Here is a 19957-nt window from a genome sequence, read left to right on the forward strand (position 1 = left end):
AACGAGCCACACATCTTGAGTATATATAAGACACCAATTTAAGGATAAATGGTTAACAGTTGGATTGAACTTAATACCATGGATGCATTTTTGTTAATATTATATCTTTTACAAACTAAGCCGGGTTTTTTTTATAGAATAACTTAAGGTTAAAAATAAATGGTTTAAAGATATACAACATTAAATACTAAATTCAGTAAAATCCAAGTTTTATAAAATAGAAGAAGCTTTATAAAACAAGGAACAATATATACACAACAAATCAAATACATTGAGACGATGGGCAAATATACAGATGTAATATTAATCAAAATCAAGATGTTTGGAAGTATGTAATTGGAAAAGATCATAGAGACTATAGCAAAAAGGTGGTGAGATGAAAAATGGTAAGGACTAAGGAGTGTTGGGGTTAATTTCAACGGTTGGTTGTTCCCTTGAAATAATGGGTTTCACTGACAGTCAATTATTTTGGGTGACGGGCAGAGATGGACTGAATAGCGTCCAAAGTGGCGTTGGCAATCCGTGGTGTGTATCTAGATAATATTGAAGTTATTAATTGTGATCATATGCATGAAACATTAGAGCACCTTTTGATCTCATGTTTAGAAGCTAAACCTATTTGCCGACAGGCATGTGTTTGGCTAAAAATTCAAATACCAGTGAGGATAAATTCGGTAAGAGAAATGTTATTATTTGACAATGAACAATGGAATATCAAATAATACAAAAAGACGATTGGTGTTGTGTTTTTGATCACCTTATAAAATTTGTGAAGATAAAGAGACGATGTCATTTTTATTTCAACTCAGTACGAGTCAAGCTTTACCACCTATACATATCAAACTTTTTTTAAAATAAAATCTAAAATTTGGATTACTACTTATTCAAATCTTAATTTGAAACCAAGCCCTCTTTTAAGTTAAGAAGTAAACAAAAAGATAACAATATACATAGCCGTTGATTGGCAGTGGCAAAGACACGTCATAAGTCATAACCGGCGTCAACCAAGCAACCACATTAGCTCGCAAAAGCACATCCGTCTCTTAGCCGTTTAAACGTCGCCGTCAGTCACTCTTCTTCTTCTTTACTTTACATTTCAAATCCTACTAGCTAATTCAAACATCTTTATTATTATAACCTTATATTCCCTTCAGCTTCTAAATCAGTTTCTCTGTGACCTGATCTGAAAAATAAAATAAAAAAACCCTAACATTCAACGATCAATTGATTAGAGATGGCAGGTGGTGCTTCGCTTGCAGGATTACAAGATCATTTGAAGTTAGCGAGAGAGTATGCTGTTGAAGGCCTCTATGATACCTCCGTCATCTTCTTCGATGGCGCCATTGCTCAGATCAACAAGTATATTTATATTTATATTTATATTTATATTTATATTCACTTCTCTCTCTCTATTGTTTGCTTTCAGTTTAGATTTACACTTAATATAATAACACGCGCATTGTTGTTAGATCTGAAATAGTGTTAGTTTCAAATGTAATTCAAACTCTAGGTTTTACTTGATACGCATAATCAGCTGATTGAGTGTATGCAAGTTAGGGTTAGTTAATTAGGGGAAATTTAACGTACAAATGAAATTAACGTGCTAATTGTGAAAATCAAGTAGAGTAATAACTGTATATTACTGGACTTGTATATATAGTTATTACTCTACTTGATTCTCACAATTAGCACGCTAATTTCATTTGTATATGATCCAAATCTTAGTTAATTATTATCTGTTATATTGTAACTACTATGTATTGGTCTCACTATGCCCAAACCAAACACTAGGTATGAATCATATGCCATTTGAAAACATGATAATCAGATAATCACTTTTAGACGCGATGCCAAACTCATTGTTGTCAGATCTAGAAATAGTGTTAGTAGATGTTAGATTCAGATGTAATTCAAACTCTAGGGTTTACTTATACACACTCGGATATAGGATAATTTGATATGAAAATAAGCTTAATCAGCTGATTGCGTGTATACAAGCTAGGGTTAGTTAATTATAATAAGTTACTGTTTTAACTACTACTAATTTGGTTATCTGAAGCTGGAATGGATTGAATGTATCGGTTTTACTATATCCAAACACTAGGTATGAATCATATTCCATTTGAAGACACGATAATCAGATAATCACTTTTAAGTAAATATCCAGGTGTTCATCAAGTAAATGTGATATTCCGATTACATTTTAAAAACAAACCTTATGATTCTTCACAGAGCTAACTAATAACACAATTTCAAGATTTAACAACAATGTGTCTGTTGTTGAGTGTAAATAAAACCTAATCATTTGGATATTATATTAGGTACTTGAGCACCCTTGATGATCCCCTGGTTCGTTCAAAGTGGATGAATGTAAAGAAAGCTCTGGCAGAGGAAACAGAAGTTGTAAAACAGTTAGATACTGAAAAAAGGTCTTTTAAAGATAGTTCCATTGATAGAAGACCGTCTTCACCTCCTATATCCACCAATAAATCATCATTTGTGTTTGAACCGTTGGATGAGTACCCAACTTCATCGGGTCCTTCATTCGATGATCCAGATGTGTGGAGACCACCTAGCCGAGACACTTCAACTAGAAGATCTGCAAGAGTTGGAGTAGGTGGTTCAAAGAAGTCACCACAAGATGGTGCTTGGGCCCGGGGTTCTACCACTAGAGGTGGAGCCACGGCTCGGGGAGGAAAAGCTGGTGGTTCTAGTAGGGTTGGACCTGGGGCCCGAGCATCGACTGGGAAAAAAGGAACGGGTTCAGGGAAATCGAACTCCGCCAAAGATGATTCAGGGGTAAGTTTCGCTCTTACACTAATTTATTGTAAAAGTCAGTGTTTTGAAAACAGGAGGAACCATTTGGAAGAAAAGGTTCACTTTTATAGTTAAAACTAAAATACATATATGCTCTAATGTGTACACTAAATTCTGATACTGATTTTTTTAGAGTTTAAAATTTTTCTACAATTCTACTTACTTTTTAGTTATTGTTTATTTAAATAATTGCAAAGACTTGTATTTAACCAATTATTCATAAATGAATATTAAATATAAGATATCATAATTTCAATATTAGGTTCATTTTTAATGGCTTAATGCGAAATCTACAATTCCAAGTTTTATATAAATTAATTTCTATATTAGGTTTGTTTACATGTTTGTGTTAGTTCATTTCTTTAACTAAACTCAGGCTACTGAACATAGACTAGCCCGTCTGTCTTTGTTTCATCTACATCCCTACTTGAAATAGAAAACTAGATCAATAACTTCGCAATCCAGTGAGTTACAAAATAATTATGTGAATTAGATGGCATATATGGAAAGATTAAATCATAAGCACGTTTCGTAGGCACCAGTTACCCTCATCGGCGTGAGTAAAGAAGATGGTCGGTCTGGTTATGATTGCCTTCTTTCCTACATTATGTTTATTCCAGCGTCCCAAGCCCACTTCAAAATGAAGAAACCTCTAATCATGTAAACCTCCCAGAGAACAACGCGATTCAAGTTTTGCTCCACGTCTATAGATATTAGTTTCAAGGAAGGAACGATCTTCATTTGATCTCCCTTGAAGTTTGAATCAGAGGTGGAGCAAGACACAAATCTTGTTTTTCTTTGACATGCTCATGTGATTGGAGGTTTCTTCATTTTGAAGTGGGTGTGGGATGAAGCAATGAACACAATGCAAAGAAGAAGCCAACCATCCATAATACCTCATCACCCACTGCCAATGAGGGTAACTGGTCCCAACACAAAGTTTTAAGATTTGCGTATGCCATGTAACTCACATAGGTTTTCATAATCATTTGGCATTTAGAAATTATTGATCATTTGATCTAGTTTTCAATTTTATATTGTTGTATATGAAACAAACAAACAAATAAAAATGGGTTTCTTCGTGTTCGTTTGTTTATGTTTATTAAAACGAACACAAACACTTAAAAGGACAGATTTTCTTGTTCGTGTCCATTTGATAACAATATAACTGTTGGTGTTCGTTCATTTAATAAAAAAACGAACTAACGCATATTAAAGAACATAAAATACATAAATCATCAAAGAAATACTTAAGTTAAAGTACACATAATATTCATTTGTAGATAAACTAGTATACATGAACAAAGAGTTTACCGAACGTTCACAAACGTAAATGAACGGATGAGAAGGTTGTGTGTGCCTGTTCATTTAGCTAAACAAACATAAAATCTTGCTCTTGTTTGTTCGTTTGATAAGTAAAGGAACTACCCATTGAATGGTTCGCAGTTTTGGTTCGTTTACAACCCTAAATTTCCCACTTGTATCTGGTGTTTATTTAGGCTGTGGTAATCACATCAAATTTACGACCTACACTTTTAGTAACACGTTCACAATGAAAAATGAATAGAGAATATTACTTTTACTAAACTTTCAAGTATAGTTTTAATCTACCATTTTTAGATATTCTTCACTTTGCAACAATGCCTATCAATTAGGGAAGTAGTTTTAAACAACTAAACGTGTGTTACTTTTACTGCTTTATAATATTATATCCACTTTTCACATCCCATTATCTTGCAATAACTAGAATGGAGATTCTGAAGAACACACATCAAAACGTGGGCAGTATGAGGGGCCCGATCATGATTTGGCTGCAATGCTTGAAAGGGATGTCTTAGAAAACACCCCTGGAGTGAGATTTGATGATGTGGCAGGGTTGAGTGAAGCAAAAAGACTTCTAGAAGAAGCTGTGGTTCTGCCTTTATTGATGCCTGATTACTTCCAGGTATGATGCTGGTTTGAATTATTAGTGGCAATTTTGAACCATTTGCTTAGATATTTGTCGATTTGGCCATTTGGGTTGTGTTATCTCACACGGGTAAAATGAGTCAAATAAAAAGGTTTAGCTAAAAGGAGTATGGGCCAAAAGGGTTGAAACTTGCTCAAAGTCTATTTCTATGCATTCATCTGCCTAAATTGTTATTCAACTAATGCGGTAGGGATGTAAACGAGCCAAACCGAGTTGAGCCGTTGGGCTTGGGCTCAACTAATTTATTTTAACAAGCTGAACCGTTGAGCTCAAGTCAGGTCGTTTATTTAAAAAAAAATGTTTTTAACATATATATAATGCATTACTAATAAACTACAAAATCTGTAATTTATATATATTAAAATTTGGATTATAATTTTGGTTACAATTTGTATATATTTATATATTCAAAAAGATTAATTCAAAGGGTCAAAGGAGTTGAAAGTTGACTAAAGTATAGTCAACCCAACCCAAATCAACTAGTCAGCTTACGTGCTTTCCATGAATCCTTAAATCTGAATCTTATAATAATTTCAGGGAATCAGGAGACCATGGAAAGGTGTTCTTATGTTCGGTCCACCTGGTACTGGGAAAACACTACTTGCCAAAGCTGTTGCCACCGAGTGTGGGACCACGTTTTTTAATGTTTCGTCTGCCACATTGGCTTCAAAATGGCGCGGTGAAAGTGAACGCATGGTTCGGTGCTTGTTTGACCTGGCCCGTGCATATGCCCCGAGCACGATATTCATTGATGAGATTGATTCTCTTTGTACTTCTCGTGGGTGAGTTTTTCTATTTGTATTACATAATATATGACATTTTTGTGTGTGAGTGTGCAATTTACACATGATATATGACATTTTTTAATTTGTTCAGAGCTTCAGGGGAACATGAGTCTTCAAGAAGGGTTAAGTCTGAACTTCTAGTTCAGGTTGATGGTGCAAACAGCTCAGGGACTAATGAAGATGGTAGCCGTAAGATAGTGATGGTTTTAGCAGCTACTAATTTTCCATGGGATATTGATGAAGCACTAAGGTCTACTCTCTCATATTATGTTACTTCCTGCTACCCCAAAATTATTTTCCACAAAATGAAATATTAATTAAAGATTTTTTCATTTAATGGACTGTAATTAGCATATTGCCAATTTTACCCTTGATGCATTTAAGATAGTAGTTGACTTGAAGAACTTGCAAGAGTTAATAATAAAGGTAATTAAGGGTAAAATGGGTAAGTTGGTAAATTATAACGGTAAATCTTTTAAAGACAACTTAAGATGTATATAATCAATGAATTAATGCATATTTTAGTTAGCATCATGCCAATTTTACCCTCTGTATTTAAGATACTAATAAGGGTGTCAACGAGCCGAGCTCAAGCTTGCCTAAGCTCGTGCTCGGCTCTAGCATGGCTCGTTTCGAGCTTTATTTCCAAAACTTGAGTGTGACTCGTTATCATTTATTACGTATTATATTAATTAATTGATTACTTTTATAGTTGTTTATATATATATATATATATTTCTGATTATAATTGTGTATCTAACATGCTATATATTATCTACCTACTTTTATCATAATTTTATATATAATAATTATTATTATTATTATTATGAGATAAACTTGGTGAAAGATTGTATATTGATTGTGTTTAACATAATACAATAGGTTCTATATTTATAGATCTACAATAGATTTCTAGGGCCGGCTGACATAAGCCTAGGGCTAGCCCATAAGACCATAAATGTATTGACTAATACTCTCCTTCAAGCTAAGGCCGGGGAAGAATAGAAAACGATCTGATGGTAGCGGCTTTGTGAACACATCGGCAATTTGATCATGTGTAGAGATAAACTGAACTGATAGCCTTCTTTGTGCAACTTTCTCTCGAACGAAGTGAAAATCTACTTCCACATGTTTTGTTCTAGCATGAAAAACCGGATTAGCAGATAGATATGTAGCTCCCAGATTGTCACACCATAGAGTAGGAGCAGAGTGCATTGGGACACGAAGTTCTCTTAATAATGTTTCAAGCCAAGTCAATTCAGCAACCGTATCGGCCAAAGCCTTATATTTAGATTCGGTAGATGACCGAGATACAGTCTTTTGTTTTCTGGCTGACCATGAAATAAGATTTGACCCAAGATAAATAGCATATCCTCCCGTGGATCGACGGTCATCCAGGCATCCAGCCCAATCAGCATCAGAAAAGGCGGTCAACTGATGAAAGGAAACATCCGTATAGGCATGCAAAACAGGAGATGAGGAGCTGGAAATCAAGAGACCATGACTAGCAGTTCCATGTAAATATCGTAAGATGCGTTTTACAGCAGACCAGTGATTGTCAGTAGGAGAATGCATGAACTGACAAACTTTATTAACCGCAAATGTGATATCAGGCCGGGAGAGAGTAACATATTGTAATGCACCAACCATTTGTCTATATTTTACCGGATCCTCAAACTGAGAGCTGTCACCAAGATAAAGAGGGTTACCTGTCGCGCACGGTGATGGAACCGGTTTGGACTGGGACAATTTCGCCCGGTCCAATAATTCATTAATGTACTTCTGTTGTGAAAGAATGATATCGAAACCTTTACGAATCACCTCAATACCCAGAAAATACGATAAGGGCCCCATGTCTTGTATTGCAAACGATTTACTAAGACATTGCACCACATGATTGATAGCCTGATTGTTGTTACATTTTAAAATAATGTCATCGACATATACTAGCATATACAAAAATGTCCCTTTACCAGAATAAATAAACAAGGAAGGATCTGTTCTAGATCCCCTAAATCCGAGAGCAAGTAAAGCAGAAGAGAGTCGTTCAAACCAAGCCCGTGGTGCCTGTTTGAGGCCATACAAAGACTTATGCAGAAGGCACACATGATTTGGCTTACTAGGGTCAACAAAGCCTTGTGGTTGCTTCAAATATACTGTTTCCTTCAGATCACCATGTAAGAAAGCATTTTGAACATCAAGCTGTCGTAGAGACCATTGTTTGGTGACAGCTAATGATAAAACGACCCTGATTGTAGTGGATTTCACTACTGGACTAAATGTTTCATTATAGTCTATACCAGGTTGTTGATTAAAACCTTTAGCGACTAGACGCGCCTTGTAGCGCTTAATTGCCCCATTTTGGTCTCTTTTAACTTTATATACCCATTTGCAATCAACCACATTAGTATGTGGAACACGAGGAACCAAAGACCAGGTACCATTACGGATAAGAGCTGAGTATTCGTCCGCCATGGCCCCGCGCCAATTTGAATTTTTGTTGGCAACGGTAAAGCTGGAGGGTTCTGTGTGAGATGTAGGAATGGAGGCTTGAAATGACGAGGGATTGTATGGTTTAGTTTGTTTGGGTTGTGGGCGTAGGTTAGCTGGACGTTGACGTTGTGGAGGAGGTGTGTGAGTTGATTGGGGGGGCTGAAATAGGCTGTGGATCAGGTGGATTAAAGTCGTTAATCGGCTGGTCAGATTGTAGGGTGGTAGAAGATGGCTGAGTGGTGCTTGTTGGGTGAATAGTGGTTGACTGATGGTATCGGTCAAAGGCTGGGGCAGTGGGAACCGGGTTTGTTGTGGACCGGCGGGTGTAAGTACGAGTTGGTGGATCTGTAGAGTGTGTATGACTAGGGTCGGGTGGTGGGGTTGTGTTGGTGTTTGAAGAATCCACCATGTTTAGGGGAATGGAAGTTGTGGGATAAGATGAAACATATGGATCAGGAGATGAATTCGGGAAGGAGGTGGTAGGTTTAGTAAGGAAAGGAAAAGAATTTTCGTTGAACCAAACGTGACGGGCAATATAAATACGTTTTGTGACGGGGTCTAAGCATCGATACCCGTGATGAGAGGTGCAATACCCAAGAAAAATACAAGGTGTAGATCGAAAATCCATTTTGTTGGGATTATAAGAATGAAGGTGAGGAAAGCACTGGCAACCGAAAACGCGAAGAAAGGAGAAATCAGGTTTACGATGGTATAAGTGTTCGAAGGGGCTGGTGTTGGAGTTTGTACGAGAGGGCATTCTATTTATTAGGTAGACGGCAGTTTCAAAAGCATAATGCCAGAAACGTTGAGGGACATGGGATTGTGCCATTAATGTTAAGCCCGTTTCAACAACATGACGATGACGTCTTTCAACAACACCATTTTGTTCGCTGGTGTGAGGACAAGAGAGACGGTGAATAACGCCAATAGAGGCAAAAAAAGATGAAAGATTTCTGAATTCCCCACCCCAATCGGTCTGCACAGTTTTTAGTTTAGTGGAGAATTGTCGTTCAGCCATAGTGACAAATTGTGTAAAGGTGGCAAACACATCTGATTTTCGTTTTAAAGGAAACAACCACATAAATTTAGAGAAATGGTCAACACAAAAAAGAAAGTAGTTATAACCATCAAACGAAGTCATAGGGGCTGGTCCCAAACATCACAGAAAACTAAATCCAAAATACGAGTACTTTTATAATCAGCAGACAATAAATTAAGTTTGGAAGATTTTTCAACATAACAAGCAATGCAATGAGAATCAAAAGTGTCTTTGCAGAAATAGGTAAACAATATTTAGAAAGCATAGTCTGAAATAACTGGGAATGTGGATGTCCCAAACGTTGATGCCATGTGGTTGTTGAAGCTTGAGATGTCGAAAAAGCAACTTTTGGATGTTGATGGAGTGGTAGTTTGATAGGGTAGAGTCCATCGTCACTTGGACCCGTGAGGAGGGTAGTGTGGGTAGAATTGTCCTTCACAGCAAAAAATGTAGCATGAAATTCAAAATAAACTGATTATCCTCACAAAATTTTTGTACAGAAAGGTGTTGTTTGATCTCAGGTACATGAAGGACATTGTTTAAGTGAAAGGTTTTGTTAGGTGAGAAAAGTTTTGATGAACCAATATGTAAAATGGGAAGAGTGTTACCATTACCAACACGGAGATGATCATCACCGTAGTAAGATTCTGCGGAGTCAAAACCAGACAAATCCGGTGCTACATGGTGATTAGAACCTGTGTCCGGAAGCCACGAAGTAGACGCTTGTGAGCGATAATCTGCATAATTGGCGGACGGTTGTCTCGTTCGGAAGGTGGAGGGATCTCGTTTTGGGCATTCAGATGGCACATGTCCAATTCCACACCTGTTACAAGAACCCCGTACCATGTTTTGATTTGAAGCCCAACTAAACTGACCTTGACCTAAATTACGAGAGGTGCTTCCCTGGCTGCGGTTGTAGAAGTTGTTCCCACGGCCGCCACGACCGCCACGATTACCACGGCCGCGACTATAGTTGGACTGACCGGGCCTGTTTGTGTAAAAAGCTTGAGGTGCGGTGGCGGGTGATGAAACAGAAGATGGTTGTAACTGAAAACCAAGACGGCTAACAAGTTGTTGAAGTGCCTGAACTGTATCAGTTGGAACCGAAGGTGTACTAGCTGCTGTGGCAGCTGTAAAAGCTTGAGCATTTGGAATTGCAGGGGCTGACTTTTGGATCATAAACTCATGATCTTCAAGAAGACCAGGGAGTTCGTTGAAGATAGCTGTATATTGTCTAGCAAAGAGGGTTTGTTTGACTCCGTTGTACTCCTCACGAAGACCTGCAACAAGCATGACAATATCTTTGTCGGGCATGGGTTGGCCAATATTTGCAAGGGCATTTGCATACTCTTGTGCCCTTGCAAGATATGCAGCAGATGTCTCGTCTTTCTCCATTTGTATTTTTAACAATTGTGCCTTCAATGTAAATTCTCTAGAAGAAGTGTGTGGGGGGCATAGGCTCGTTCAAGACCAAGCCAAAGGTCACGTGAGGTAACACCTTGCACGTGTTGAAAGGAGAGATGGTTGAGATAATTAGCATCCTAACATGTGCATCATTGCACAACCAGATCGTGTAATTGGGGTTTGATTGGGTGACAAGTGTTGTATCCTCCTTTGCAGAGGTTCTTGGAGCGGAGATGGTGGGAGGAGGACATGGAATACTCCCATCAACATAACCGAATAGGCTATGTGTAGTGAGAAGGGTTGAATCATAAGTTTCCAGTGACCATAGTTTGTAGGGGATAGAGTGAAACCAAACTTATGAGAGTTGTGTGAAGTTTTCTCTGTGGTGGTGAAGGCTGTAAGTTGTTGATCAGCCATGGTATGTAATGGATCTGGAAAGAAGAAAGATGATATGAGTGTATTGTGGAGAGTGGCGGCAGAAAGAGGAGGGTCAGAACCCTAAGCTCTGATACCAAGATAAACTTGGTGAAAGATTGTATATTGATTGTGTTTAACATAATACAATAGGTTCTATATTTATAGATCTACAATAGATTTCTAGGGCCGGCTGACAAAGCCTAGGGCTGGCCCATAAGACAATAAATGTATTGACTAATATTATGTAAATATATTTAATATAATAAATAAAAGTTACATAAATAATGGGCTAGTGAGCATATTCGAGCTCGGTAAGTGAAGCTCAGCTCGTTTAAGGTTGGCTCGGTTCGAGGTTTTAGCGAGTCGATATCGAGTAGCTCATGACCTGCTCGGCTCGTTATACACCCCTTGATAAAAATGAGTTGAAGAACTTGCAGGAGTTACCTATTAAGGGTAAAATGTGTCATTTATACATTATAACTATATATTTTAGATAGTGGACAATTATTTTGGACAAATTAAAATAGAATCATGGATAATAATTTTGGGACATAAGAATTTCATTTATTTAATGCTTCATTGCTTAATATATAAAATGCAGGCGGCGTTTGGAAAAGCGTATATACATTCCTCTGCCAAATTTTGAGAGCCGAGTGGAGCTTATAAAAATTAATTTGAAGACTGTTGAGGTAAACTCAGTTACTTTGTGAATGGCATATTTGGAAACAAAAGTGACTGAACCAACCACATTCTTTGTCAGGTGGCTGCTGACGTGGACATCAGCGTTGTAGCACGCCGAACCGAAGGTTACAGTGGTGATGATCTAACAAATGTATGCCGTGATGCATCATTAAACGGCATGCGACGTAAAATAGCAGGAAAAACGCGTGAGGAAATTAAAAGCATGCCGAAAGATGAAATTGCGAAAGACCCAATCGCCATGTGTGACTTTGAAGAAGCCATTAAAAGAGTCCAACCCAGTGTTTCTGCAGCCGATATTGAACGCCATGAAAAATGGTTTCAAGAATTTGGATCGGCTTAGTGTACAACTGTTGTTGCATGGCGTACAAGTCATGATGCAGGAAAAAACATAAAGGGGGTTAAAATTTTTAAGGTGGAAACCAGTTGTGTGTTTTTGTTGAGTTGTGTTTGGTTTGGAATCTTGGACTGCTATATGACTGTTGGGATTTAATTATGTAAGGAATCTTGGCAGCATGATCAATAGCAAAAGTTAAAGATCATAGCTAGCATCGCCCTGATCATTGTCTGTGAACTTTACAATGATCAATAATCAGACAATTTGTCATTAGTTATGGGTACATAAAACTAATTAATAGGACTTCACTAACATCAGTTACCTGTAAATCCAATCTTGATTTTCTCAAGATTGATTTGTATACTCGTTCCAATGGTTTCGAACTCGTGTTTTCGAGTTATTACATGTCTCTTCGCCTTCTTTTCACTCTCTCTCCAAGGTATGTGCATTGCAAGCCATTCGTTTGTAATAAAAAGAAGTTTTTAAGCATCATACACTTACCATTGTTCATAGTATAGAAAACTAGTGTTGTGAAAACTGAATTGGTTATTTGGCTACGGTTACAACCCGGGCCGAATAAGAATTCAGTTTGGTTTTTGGTCTAAACGGTTAATGAACACCCTGCGGGATTTAGTGCCGCCGCTTGTTTGGTTACGAGTTAATAGACCGGCCTACAATGTATTGACTGAAATTCTGGTCAAAGTCAATGGTCCCTTTACAGACTGGTTAAACATGTTAACTGTCGTTGATCCGCTTTTCATACTATTATATAACACTTGTAATTATGAATTAATCAATGTGGTTGTGTTTGGCAACAAGCAGATGCGTGTAAAGACAAAGATTGTGGTGAAGGAAAGTGTGTACCTGATTCAACATTCCCTGATTTATTTTTCCATTGCGAGTGTGATGTTGGTTGGAAGACCATCATGATTGGACCCATGCCCTTTGGCAGCTGCATTATCCCAAACTGTTAGTTTCCTAATTCAACATTTACACATAAATGGCCTCGTTAAGTACAACCAAGACCGGAGCAGTCGGGTTGGGCTCAGGCTTGAAGTTAAACAAGTTAGATCGTCTTGCTTGTTTATTTTAATAAGTTAAGAATATTGAGCTTCAGCTTGGCTCATAAAAAGCTCGAACCAATTCGATATGACTAGAACATCTTAATGAGCTAAAATGGCAATGAAAAATTTTTGTTTAAATTGTGTTTGGTTTTGGTCTGGTACACTCTGGTCCTAAAACTAGATGTGTTAAATGGGTCGTGTTTTTTGGGACGAGTCAAACCCGAACACGACAACTACGGAATTAAGTTAGACACATGAATCCAAACATGACACAAGTTTTAGTTGTTTAACATGAACTCATTGCATTTAACTTGAAAATTTGATTTTATTTTAATGTTTTTCATCTTAATTAAAATTTTGATATAAAATAACTTATTAATCTAAGTCATGTCCTAATAATATTTTCTAAAGACAGTTATAAAATTAAACAGGTCAACCCGTGATCCAAACACATCCGTTTAGGTAAAAGTTGTGGTCGAACAAAACTGATCCGAACCATTCAAGTTTAAAACTAAACTTGTAAATTTCGTGTCAGGTACTGTCGATTTCTCATGCGGTGGAAAGTATCCGCCCACGCCTCCATTCCCACCGATCAATTTCACCAGCCGTAAGCATATATCCATTGGTCCTTCCTCTTTCAGTTTGCCTATAACTCTAGTTAATATATCTCAGCTTGAGAGTTTTGATGTTAACTTATAATATCTTCTCGGATTTAGCAGCTTGTAACTTAGTTTGGTGCGGCGATGGCGAGTGCGTGGTGAACGGAAATAACCACTACTGTCAGTGTCATGATCGTGCTGCTAATTTGTTTAATAATCCAAAATTCATTTGCATGCAACAATGTACGTAACAAAATGATTAATGAGCGACGCAACTTGTTGTCTGTTTGTCTTGTGTATCGATGTTAAAAAAGACTGATATCTTTTTTTTTTCAGGTTATCTAGATGGAGATTGTGCGCACCTAAATCTCTTCCCGCCACCACCGCCTAGCAGTGTGGCGTCACCAGGTGGTGGTAAGTTGTTTTACATGTTCTTGTTAATGCATTTTCATTATGTAAATGTAAATTTTGATTTTTATTTTTTTGTTTTTTTGTGTTAGGGAAAAATGATGCTTCATATTCACTCACAAAGCTTCCTGCGGTTCTTGTTGCAATTGCAACCGGATTTTTTCTATCGAGGACCTAATAAATGATAATATATCCATGTATGCATGGACAAACCGCTATATAGGGTGTGGGGTCATCCGACCATGCTGGTTTTTTTATATATACGTAACGTATATAGTGGTTTTTCGTATGATTCTTAGATTTTTAAACATCGGCCCGAGGATTTTATATCTACTTAGAAAATATCATATTAGACATGTATTAGGCAAACAAAGTGAAAACGAGAAACAAGTATGGAATTCGATTGAGTAATTCTATTATTGATTCTAAATTCTAAATGGTTATTGAACAATATTTTACATTCATAACCGCATGAATAAGCTCACGCTCGTTGAACCTAATTGTATATCTCAGTTTTACTGGTTTATGTGACCAACCCGATCCAAACCAAAAATTTAGACGTCAAGTTAAGAAAACTCGGAGCATTGATAAGCACTGAACCGGTTTTTTATTGATAACTCGATTGTATAAAAGTACATCCAAACTTATTACATGATGACCCTATTTATAGCCAAACAATCATGATGAACTTCAATCCTAAACCTATTGTGGCCTAAACTATCTATAAGTAATATAATAACCAACTAGATTATAACTTTAAACCTATCTAGTTACACCCGATAATCACTAACGACTCACACAAATAAAACTCCGGACTTATTTGTCCGTATTCTTGAAATCTTGATTATCACAATCCGTTTCACTCTTTAACATGTGAACCCAAACAATTCAGTCTAAGGGCGTATGAATAGTTCCAATGGTTTTATGAACATCTCACATCTGGACGGGGCTAAATCAAGCTGACAAAAATCCAGATTTCGTGCTTTGTTGCGCATCATGTAATGACAATGTTGCTTTGTTGCACATCATGTAATGACAATGTTGGATAGTTTGCTACTCGGAAGTAGCTAAAAATGTTTAATAGAAATCAGCCATATAACTTTCAAGCTGACCCGAGCTAACTCGTTTAAATTTCAAAGTCAAGCTTGAGCTGAGGTGAGCTTGCTCATATAGTTTTAGTAGTCATTGGTTTAAAACCACCTTTAAATGTTTTGTTGCTCACCATCGCGGCTCCTCTACTTATGTAGTTTCCATCAACTAGATTAGAAATAAGTTGTACTCACTCACCTACATTAAACAATTTCAATCTAGTTTAATTATTAGTTTTAAAGTGATTATAATGCTGGAAATAAGAAAAGTTCAATTGCAACATACAATAGAAAAACCAACATAGGATTATTTTTCTTTTAATTTTTTTCCCGTTATTTTATATTTTTAAACGATCAATGAATCATTCAAATAAGCTATTTATTAAACCTTAGACAAGTGAATTAAGAACACAAAACACGATATTGCATAAAACGTTTATGTGACTCTTTTAATTAATAAGAAACAAGAAAAAAAATACTTTCCACTCTCTAAAAATAAACCTTTTGATGGTTTTATATAACACACGCAATTCTAATTTTACTCAAACTAGGAAACACAATCAAACTAAACTTCAAATATATTTAATAATAAATAAAAGATAACTATGACACCAAGTTATTCAACTTGGTCCATAAACTTTGGATCTCCACCAAACACCCCTTTGAGATTTTCCGTACAACCCTTATACTTTTCGTATTAATCATTCGGGTCCTTCAAGTTGGTGTTGCACCAAGTTTTACATTCCCTTTCAATACCAACTACTATTGTTCCCCCAAGGTCCTTCACACCTTGTAAAGCTCGCACTTCCTTGAACTTAATTCTTGGATTCGACTTCATCACACTATCTTTAGGATTCTTTTTCCCGGTTACAAATGAGCTAGATTATATGGCTAAATTCATCACATTAAGATACAATACGCTGAGATAAAATCCGTTCAATTTAAAAATCCAACTAGTCTATGCTATCTTCTACCACATAGTTCCTACAATCAATGTTTGTTTCTTAATTAAATAAAAATAAAAAAGGAGTCGATACGTAAAACACGCCGACCACCAAAAGTCAGTCCAAAAAGGAAAATAAATAAAAATAACTAGACATTTGACAATCACATCAAGTTGACTCTCATCAATCCTCAGATCTCAAAACACACAAAGATTCACTCCGTTCTTCAATCAGATTCTTCTTCACAGCAAACTGGTTCAGGTTAGGTTATATTTTTATTATTATTATTATTATTATTCCATGAAGACTCTTTCAATAATATTATTAGGGTTTATATCACTCCTCTTCATTAACTCCGTAACATCACAATCTGATGTCTTCGGAGCTACATTTTCGGAATCCCAACCCAAAATCAGCTACACTTACGACCGAATCAACCAGGTTCAAAAACAATGCTCCAAAATATTACCCCCAATTTCCAACCAAAAACCCTACAACAAAAGATTAACCAGATTAAAACAAAAATTATCCTTCATTAACGGCGATTGGTTTCAAGATTTGGCTAATTACCCATTAATGCCATTTGCCCATAAACCCAACGGGTCAAACCCAAACCCAGATCCGTATTCATATCCAAGATCCCCATTAAACCTAATATCATTCTGGGTCACTGACGTTGACCGGGCTCACCGGTCCGGGAACTCGGTTAATGTTAATGCCGTTTTGCAGCTCGGGATCATGACCGAGGGCTCGTTCGGGTTTAGACCGTATGAAAATGATCCCGCCTTTCATATATACCAAGATCATTCGGAGTTAACGATTTCCTTTCAAGGGATTGTGTCGGATAGCTCGGATGATGGTAATGGGGAAGGCGAAACTGTTATGTGTTTGCTTGGTAACACGATGCTGCCTTATCGGTATAAGGATAGGAATAACCCGTGGGATTGGGTTAATGAGCCGGGGTTCATGACCCAACCGCCGTTGATTCAGGATGATCAGATTTTGTTGACGATTCGGTACCCGAATACGTTTAGTTTGACGAAACGAGGGGTTTTTGGGGTTTTGAAAAGTTTGAGCCCGAAAACGAGTGAAAAGTACTTTGATGATGTGCACGTTACCGCGTCGTTAAGTGGGTCGGCTAATTACGAGTTTAATGAGAAACTCGTGGCGAAAGCGTGCGAGCCGTACCCGGTTAAAGATAATGTTATGGATGCGGATCTTGAGGTTTATAAAGGGGGTGATTTTTGCCTTATTTTGGAACGGTTTACGGGTCAGGACCCGTTGACTGTTGTCCCGAACTGGAAGTGTGACGGTAACGGGACATTTTGTACCAAATTGGGCCCGTTTGAAACCGATGAGAGTATAAAAGCGACTAACGGGAGCTTTAAAGGTGTTAGATTAAGTCTTCAAGATGTTCGATGTGAAGAGTCGGATCCAAAGGGTAAAAAAGGTAAATACACGAAAGTTGCGGGGGTTATTCGAGTCGTGCCGCCATATGAGGATCATTACCGTGTGTCTCAACGAACCGGGCTTAATAATATGACCCTTTCGGTTGAAGGGAAGTGGGAATCATCCAGTGGGCAGCTGTGCATGATAGGTTGTCGTGGAGTCGTTGATCAAGAATCCAATGGTTGTGATTCGCGGGTCTGTTTATACATCCCGCTCTCGTTTTCCATCAACCAAAGAAGCATAATTCTCGGGTCAATATCGCATGTCGAAGATGGTAGCTCAAGTAATTCGTCTTACTTTCCTTTATCATTTGAGAAATTGGTACGCCCATCCGAGTTATACGATCAATATACCGGGTCGAAACCATATTACACGTATTCCAAGATCGACTCAGCGGGGGCCGTGCTCGAGAAAACCGAGCCATTCAGCTTCGGGACCGTGGTCAAAAAGTCACTTTTAACCTTCCCTAAAGTCGAAGATGCTGACTCGTTTTTGGTTGGTTTGTCTCTTTTATCCGAGGATCTCACACTTCACCACCCTGCGGTTCCCAAGTCGGGCCCGACTAGGTTTACACGAACCGACTTACAACTCGAGATTTTATCAATTGGCCCGTTATTTGGTCGTTACTGGTCTTTACAAAACGAGTCGGTGACCGAAGAAGAAACTCCGTACCATGTTAAACAAACATACACTGAAAAACAGCTTTTGATTAACGTGTCAGCCCAAATTAGTCTTACAGGCCCACAATACGCGAATTTTTCGAATCTGTTTGTCGAAGGGTTATATCACCCGCTTGTCGGGAAACTGTATATGGTGGGGTGTCGGGATGTACGGGCCTCGTGGAACGTGTTATACGATAGTGCGGATCTTGTAGACGGACTTGATTGTTTAATCGAGGTTGTGGTATCATATCCACCCACCACGACCCGTTGGCTCGTTAATCCAACAGCTACAATTTTAATATCAAGTCAAAGGAGCGCAGTCGACCCGCTGTTTTTTAAGCCTGTTAAGCTTCAAACGGTCCCGATTATGTATCGGGCTCAACGGGAAGATATTTTGTCTAGACAAGGTGTCGAGGGGATATTACGGGCGCTTACGCTTTCGGCTGCGATCGGGTTTATTTTAAGTGAATTGTTTTATATTAAAGAGAATCCTGACTTGACTCCGTACATTTCATTAGTCATGTTAGCGGTCCAGGCAGTCGGGTACGGGATCCCGCTAGTTACGGGAGCCGAAGCGATTTTCAAAAAGTCAAAATCGTACGAGGAATCTTCGGTTCTTGAGAAAAGTCAAATGATTCGGGTTATAGATTACACGGTTAATATTCTCGTATTGGTTTCCTTTTCGTTAACAGTAAGGCTTTACCAGAAAGTTTGGAGGTCCCGGGAAAGATTACTCTCCCGGGCCCCTCACGAACCGAACCGTGTACCGTCTGATCGAAGGGTTGTTATTGTGACCGCTGTGGTCCACGTGGTCGGATTCATATGTGTTGTCATTGTCCACAAGGTGCAACCGTGGCTAGTCGAGCTCGAGGAGTACGTGGGTCTGGTTCGGGATTTCTTTTTACTCCCGCAAGTTATCGGTAACATAATTTGGCAAATCGGGTGCGTACCGTTAAGGAAATCATATTTTATCGGGTTAACGATAATTCAACTTCTTCCACACGTATACGATTACGTACGGTCACCGATCCCGAACCCGTATTTTTCAGAAGAATACGAGTTTGTGGACCCGCGTCTCGACTTCTACTCAAAAATCGGGGACGTTTTGATACCCATAATTGCGGTTTTACTTGCGGTTTTAGTATATGTTCAACAGAAACTGGGTTACGAGAAGCTAGCGCGGGTTCTTGATTTTGGGAAATTTAGAGTGTTGCCACGTAGGACGGTGGCGTATGAGCGGTTGCCGGCGGTGGTGGCGGAGGCGGAGATGACTTCGGGTGTGAATGGAGATGGTGAAAGGAGGAAAGAGGTTGATATAGAATGAATGTAATGTAATGAATTGTAGATGGTGTGACACATTTTGAAACTTTGTATACTTTTATTGCTAAATGATGACTAAAGTTTCTTGCTTGATTTGGAATCTATATAAACCGGTTTGATCAAAACAATTTGGCCAGTTGGTTTGAGGCTTTAATAAGGTTGTTCATAAACCTAAACCGGCCGAACTATGCAAATACATCGGCGAGTTTGAGATCCAAATGGTTCGGTTTATGGGATGTTTTTATTATCCTTGAGAGTATTTAATTTTTATTTTATTTATAAAAAAAAGGCAATACTATTAAAACTAAAAAAGTAACCACTTACAAGAGACAAGCAGTCAAAACAAACAAACTAAAAAACAAGAACGTAAACAAACATACAACCGCTTATAATAGAAAATTCATGAAATTAAACCCGCACCACTTCTAATTTAGATTTGTTCATTTGCTTCTTTGTTTCACAC

The 19957-nt window shown here is 37.9% G+C and overlaps 2 protein-coding genes and 1 long non-coding RNA gene across 4 annotated transcripts; all 3 read left to right on the forward strand.

Annotated features, from left to right (window-relative positions):
• Positions 1 to 950: 950 nt before the first annotated feature.
• On the forward strand, positions 951 to 12216 carry LOC143583117 (katanin p60 ATPase-containing subunit A1-like). 2 transcript variants are annotated; one of them, XM_077065517.1, is made up of 9 exons: positions 951 to 1063; positions 1235 to 1359; positions 2322 to 2799; positions 4565 to 4762; positions 5324 to 5568; positions 5663 to 5821; positions 11526 to 11613; positions 11685 to 11988; positions 12039 to 12216. In XM_077065517.1, exons 2-8 carry the CDS (start codon positions 1235 to 1237, stop codon positions 11964 to 11966), a joined length of 1575 nt encoding a protein of 524 aa, XP_076921632.1. In that variant the 5' UTR covers positions 951 to 1063; the 3' UTR covers positions 11967 to 11988; positions 12039 to 12216. The 2 variants fall into 2 exon arrangements, with proteins under 2 accessions (XP_076921632.1, XP_076921633.1); XM_077065518.1 differs by lacking the exon at positions 12039 to 12216 and having other exon boundaries at positions 11685 to 12019.
• Positions 12217 to 13751: 1535 nt separating this feature from the next.
• Positions 13752 to 14179, forward strand: LOC143581079 (uncharacterized). The gene is made up of 3 exons (XR_013143774.1): positions 13752 to 13866; positions 13960 to 14037; positions 14124 to 14179. It is a non-coding gene; the product is annotated as an uncharacterized LOC143581079 (long non-coding RNA).
• Positions 14180 to 16639: 2460 nt separating this feature from the next.
• LOC143581872 (uncharacterized) lies at positions 16640 to 19498 on the forward strand. The gene has a single exon (XM_077064557.1). The coding sequence runs from the start codon at positions 16640 to 16642 to the stop codon at positions 19496 to 19498; it is 2859 nt and encodes a 952-aa protein (XP_076920672.1).
• The last annotated feature ends 459 nt before the right edge of the window (positions 19499 to 19957 follow it).

Source organism: Bidens hawaiensis, unplaced genomic scaffold, assembly GCF_021521415.1.
Source record: "Bidens hawaiensis isolate Kalapana, Puna unplaced genomic scaffold, B.hawaiensis_p1.1 tig00001511_1, whole genome shotgun sequence".
NCBI classification, from domain to species: domain Eukaryota; kingdom Viridiplantae; phylum Streptophyta; class Magnoliopsida; order Asterales; family Asteraceae; genus Bidens; species Bidens hawaiensis.